The sequence below is a fragment of the Meleagris gallopavo genome, chromosome 7 (genome assembly GCF_000146605.3).
Source record: "Meleagris gallopavo isolate NT-WF06-2002-E0010 breed Aviagen turkey brand Nicholas breeding stock chromosome 7, Turkey_5.1, whole genome shotgun sequence".
NCBI lineage: Eukaryota > Metazoa > Chordata > Aves > Galliformes > Phasianidae > Meleagris > Meleagris gallopavo.
In genome coordinates, this window is record NC_015017.2 from 11,610,533 (window position 1) to 11,616,532 (window position 6,000).

Sequence of the window (6,000 nt, forward strand, 5' to 3'; positions counted from 1 at the left end):
GAAGCTCAGTGTACAATGTCTCACAGATAGGGCTGATTGAAGACACTGTCTCGCAATACAGAACGTGTGTGTCTCACACCAGCCACAACACATCCTCACTCTGCTAATTAAGCAACATCTCTGCTAGAGTCTCAGCTGAAAGGATTAAACTCTTCTCACCTTGTTCTGCTCCTTCCTCGTCCAAGGGGGGATGTTTAGTCTTGGAGGGATGCAGCCGTGCTGCCTCAGGTAAGGAGGCAACTTTGTTCCCCCCAGACTGCACTTCTTCCAGAGAGGAATTTTGTCTCTAGGACAGTCAGTCTGCCATGATTGAAGAGACACCCAGCCTCAAATCCTTGCAGGACAGCATTGGAGGTGATCAGCCTAACCTGCTCTAGGGGAATGGAAACAGAGCGCTATCTGCAGCAGGAGCTGGTCTTTTTCCAGCTCAGTACCAAAGGATTGATTTCCCAGCTCAGTGTGGTAAATCATATTTTTCTGTCTGTAAAAGCAGAAGAATTATTTGTCCTTTTTCCCATTTATTGTTCCTTGGTTGCCTAGCCTGAGTGTTGTTGATACTGCCCGTACCTTGAGCAGCTGGCACAGTGAGAGGCAAATAATGAAGCTGTGTAGTGGAAGCTTGCACAATAACTTTTCCAAGTGCACCCAGTGGGGTCCAGCCTGTCTTATGGCAATGTAACTGCTGGGGCCTGGCAGGGCCAGCCTCTGGCAGGCATGGGAAAGAGCTCTGCAGCTGCCTGCCCCACGTAGTGCAACAATTAATTTCACTGATCTAGGGAAAATACAACAGAGTGAATTGTGCTGCAGACAGGTAGACTTCTCTGAGCAAAAAGCCGAATCAAGCTACTCCACTGTTTCTAATGGCATAAGGAATGTGTCCCATCTTTGTAGATGTTGTGTTACTCTTTGTCAGCCTGCTGCTTATAGAAAATCAGTTTGATTGCATCAGTTCAGTAAAAAAGAAAAAGGCCTTGTAAGAGTACTACACAACTTAGTCAACAGAGATTTTTTGAAAGCCTTTGCCAGCACTTGTGGAAAGATTGAATATATTTAGGGCACATTTTTGTATCACCAGGACATAGCCCAAGCAAGGTAGCATCACCATGTGCTTGACAGTAACGCATATTGCAGTGTGGTATAGGATTTAGAGAACAAATGCCATGTTTTTTATCCCTGCAAATCTCTTGATGTGCTCCAATTCTGTAACACTAGTCCCTGGTAAAGCTACTGCTTTTTAAGATCAGGATCTGTAGATTTCTTGCATTTCTTAATTCTTCACATCTAACTAATATGCAGGTCAAATATGTTTTGATCCGTGTATTAAATCATCCCATTAATAACTTGCAAAAGGAGGTAATCAAAATGTGTATAGTTCCAACCAGTGCTAACTGCCTTCTCATTCATTCTCATTCTCATTCTTGTATCTTTTTACTTGTGTCCAGTAAATGTTGATTATGCAGGGAATTAAATCTATTTCTCATCATAATTTGGTTCATTCACTGGGAGTCACGTGACTCACTAAGCCTTAGCTCCAGATATTTCTCCAGCCTGTGTCAAGCACTTCAGGGATGTCAGAAGCACATACTGAGAGTCCAAAGTGCCTGATCTTAGAAAGAATGTCTCAAGGTCAGAGAGAGGACGTGGTTTCATAGCACCCTTCTAGGGTACTATAGATCAGTGGGTCAGTACGGCACATCATGGAGGTGCTCAGACTCCAGAGTACAGGTATGTAGCAGTTTCTGTAAATAAAGACCCCTTACAGGTGCCTCAGGAAGGTCCAGAATTAGTGCACCTGGAAAATGGTGTTCACAGCACTTAGGCTAATGAAAATGAGCAGTCGGAGATGTTTTCTGATTGTGTGGTACTTTGTCTTCTCAGGAAAAGCCAGGCTGAACTCCTTCTTAACAGCAACACTTTCCACCTATTGATAAACTTTCAGGGCTAGGAGAGACCACTGTATCTGCTTTGTTCATACAGATAGCAGCTTCTCTGCAAAGGGCTGGTTCAGCACAGACTGAAAGTTCACTGGCAACATTTCTGTTCTTTCTCTACAAGCCACTGGGGCCGGAGGCAGCTGACCATGCTCTGCTGCCTTCTGGCTGAAGCCTGCCTGCTTCCCAGCAAGCTCTTGGTGTGCCAGCATTTCTGTGTCCCTGCTCTAGGACAGGGGAGGGGACTTCTAGACCTTTTCCATGTTGGGACAGGAAACTTCTTTGCTTTTCCTGATGCTGCAGGATTTTTCAGAAGTATAGTCAGCTTGCCCTATTTGGCACAAACTGGTATGTTTTGCATTGTTTTTTAATGCTGGAATTTTCCACAAAACAGAAATGGCAGGCTTCAGCCAGCTTCATTGAAGGCTGCTTGAGCATTTGTTCGAGAGGATTCTCACCTTGACTTGCATCCTAGCCCTAATGTGTTCGTAACCTTTTCAGCCTCACCTTGCTGCTACAGCCTTGTCCATCTCTGCTGGATTAGGGAGCTACTTAGGACCTTTGTCCCCAGGATAAAGTACTGCAACTGTAACTGAATTTATTTGAATTTAGATGTAGAGCAAACAAATAGAAATAGGTTTCCAAAGGTTATGGCCTGAGGCAGGGCACAGAAAGAATTATATCAAAGCTGAACTGAAGCAGTTTCACTCCATAGGCATCTCACAGGGAAGGAGAGGGCAGAAAAAGGAGAGGCCTGTTTAAAGATGACAGATCAAAACAGGACTAATCTGAAGATAAAGCAAGCAATAATTAGTGTATATTATTGTTATTTAACAGAGGAATTTAATGGCTCCCACATATTTGCTGGGGTTTTGTTTTGTTTTACTTCTGTAGAAGTCAGAAGCTGACTCCAGAGTGAAAGCAGGCAGTGAAACCTCGCTGCCAGGAGCCTGGCCAGGGAGCAGATCCTCAGGCCTGAGCCGGCACTGGTTGTTCTGCATGCTGGCTGCAGGGATGTGGTGGTGGTGGTGCCACTTCACGTGCAGGTAGAGGATTAGCTGTGCCATAGTGGAAACCACAGCTTTACAGCTGTTCTGATCACCATTGCTGGACATTCAGCTTAGACTGGGCAGAGCTCTAGTAGTTTGCAGGAAATGCACAGCTCTCCCCTAGGAAACAGCCTGAGCTGCTCAGACCTCCGGAGGGGCCAGCGCCGGCCCCTTGGTCAAGAAAAAATCTCAGATTTCATGCTTCAGGGTTGTTCATTTGGCAGCTTTCCTGAACGCTGGATTCATTTATAGCTGTAAGTATACAAATGGATGTGCAGTACAATCACCCTCCTTGGAAATCCCAGCAGAGCAAAGTATTTACCTCTGAAAAATGTTTGGAGTAACTTCTTTGCAATATATAGAGCAGTGAGCATTTCAGAAACAGTCTATGTATTTAAACAGTCATTACTGCCTTCTGGGTAAATAACACATGTTTTTAAAATGGTCTCTATACACAATAGGCACTAACACAATAAATCCTAATTGCTCTGAAGGACCCATTAGGCTCTATCAGGTCAAGAAATGGTGGAGGTTTTTTGAAAGTCACTCACCATGTTGTTACATAAGCCACAATTTGAAAGTCCATAAATAAGTATTTGCCCAATGAAGAGTGAGGGCCTTGCCAGGGCCATACTAATTTATCACGTCAACTTCACTATGGGGACTGTTTTCTTTTCAAAGGCCAGTGTTAAAAAAGAGGGGGGAGGGGTTGGAGTACTGTGCAGTGTGTTTCGAAACCTACATATCTGAGAAGATTCAGGCTGCAATGTGCCCACCAGGAAAAGCAAATGTAATGTTCCTGCCTCCTCCTTAGCTTGGTGCTGTGCGAATCATGGTGAGATCCAGAGAGCTGTGAGGCTGCAGGTGCCTGGTGCTTTTCCTCCTCCTACTGCTCCCTAGGGCCGTGGCCCCGAGGCCCCGAGGCCCCTCTGCCTGATGTGGGCTGCAGGGCAGCCCCTCAATGCAGTTGCACCCCTAGTCCCTGCGGGGACAGACAGAGGCCAGTTGTGTAGGTTGTATGTGCCATGATATGCACGGATAGGTCATAATGGAATCGTCAAGGTAAAGAATCAACAAATCTAGCAAGATGAGCTTGAAGTGCAGCCACTCCTGATTTTGCTTTAGCTTTCCACATGTGAAGTTTTGGTTGCGTTTTGCAATGTGTAGCACTCAGGTCAGCTGTTGGTGCCACCTGTGTCATTATTATAAACCACATTTCATCTTAATTCACTCGGAATGTGTCTATTCCACAGAGCTTTTTGAATATGACTGCGAGTTGGCATGGTTTTGTTTCACACACTATTTTGAGATGTATAATTGTCCAGGTATCTGTAAAAACAAACAGTGATGAAAGTTTGGGTTTTCCAGGGAATTTCAGTAAGGCATGCATGATGAAAGTGTTGAAGTGATTCAAATCCAAATTCCTGTCTGCAGCCCAAAGCTTGTAAATCATTTTGCTCATGAGAAACTGCTGGCCCGCTGCTGCTGCACTTTGTGGGACTGGGTGCCAGAGTCCTGCCATGCTGGCAGCAGCTTGCAGCCTGCCTGCCCCCTGCCCCTCCTGTCCCTCTACCTGCTAGCCCCCAGTGTGCAGGGACTTTGCGTCTTATTTTGTATCCCCACTAGCTCTGGCAGTGAGGGGAGGTCTATGTGGGTTCCAAGGCTTGCAGCACCAGCAGCCCACAGCCTTGTGGCTCAAGTGGGAGTGCAGAAATACCACTCGCTAAGCCGCTGGTAGGGGGTCACTGCACGTGTGAGCATGACCTCAGGTGGGATACCCACAGCTGCCTGCGGGCACCAGGAGCTCATTTCAGATGTCTGCTGAGCTCCCTAACAAGGGCAATGGCAGTGGCTGGTTTTTACAAAGGGATCTCCTTTAGTCCTTTTCTCAAGTCCTTTCGAAGTGACCATGTCCCCCACAGAGGCAGTTTGCCCAGGTAAAAATTGAAGGCTGACAACACAGAACCAAGCACAGAAACACTTAACCGTCTTCTGACTTTCTGCTTCTACAGGAACCACTGACCCCCTTGCTGGAAGTACACCTATGGGGGAAGGTACATGCAAGTGGCCATGCCCCTGCCCCTCTCCTTGGGGCTGCAGCCCAGTTCCCAGGCACAGCTGTCAGTGTGGGACAGCTTGAGGAACACCTCTGCACGGGGATTGAAGGTAACGCAATTTCTAATAATGTGTAGAATCTATTAATGATGGTGGAAAGGTTTCAAGTGTGAGGAATGCTTTGTTGTTTGTCTCCAGGATTCAGCATGGTGGGTTTGAGGCAGGCACAGGGTGTGTATGCATACAGCGATGTGCTTGTGCTGTGCGCTAGGGATGGGTAGCAGCTTACCGACTGTGCTTGCTCTTATACCACATTTAATCCTGCTCTGGTTGCTCTGCTGCATATTCATAACAACAAAAAGGAAACAGAAGCACAGATGTCTACCTGGCTCTTAATTGGGTTTCATGCTTCCCCAGTGTAGCAAATGCAGTGTTATTTATAGCCAGGCCCTAAGAATTAGGTGCATCTGGAGCAGTGGCAGAACCCACGCCAGGCTGCGGGCTGATGGATGAGTGGAGCAAGGTGCTGCCCTGCTCTGCCTTTCGTGTGCTCCCCTGCCTGCCTGTCCCCACTGTGTGTCAGACCAAACTGATACTGCCAGAGGGAATGCTTACAGAATTGAAATACACGGGAAAAAAGGAGAATTTCTGCTCTCGTGCAGCCGCATCAGCGTTTTCTAATTGCACAGCGATGATAATAAAAAGCTGCCCTCTGCTCTCAGCTGTAATTGGGGTAATCAGCTGAGGGCCATAATGAAACTGTCTGTGATTTGCCTTCTGCTGGGCTGTGACTTCACAGAAATGCAGTAGGGCAGAATTAAAAGTTATGGCTCCTGCTGCAGGGCTGTGCTGCTGCACGCCAGCACCCTGTGCTTGGACTTTGCCGCCATGCAGCCCGACTGCAGGCAGCGCTGGAGCCGAGCGCTGTGGGGACCGGAGCGCTTTTGGCCTTTTTTAAGTTCTTC

General features: G+C 47.0%; 1 protein-coding gene across 1 annotated transcript in view; it reads left to right on the forward strand.

Moving 5' to 3' along the window:
* Positions 1-5,154, forward strand: part of PLEKHM3 (pleckstrin homology domain containing M3) — a 99,006-nt gene extending 93,852 nt beyond the window's left edge. Inside the window, exon 8 of the mRNA XM_019617017.2 lies at positions 4,993-5,154. Coding sequence (XP_019472562.1) covers positions 4,993-5,002 — 10 coding nt within the window. The 3' untranslated portion in view covers positions 5,003-5,154. The remainder of the gene's footprint in view (positions 1-4,992) is intronic.
* Positions 5,155-6,000: the final 846 nt, after the last annotated feature.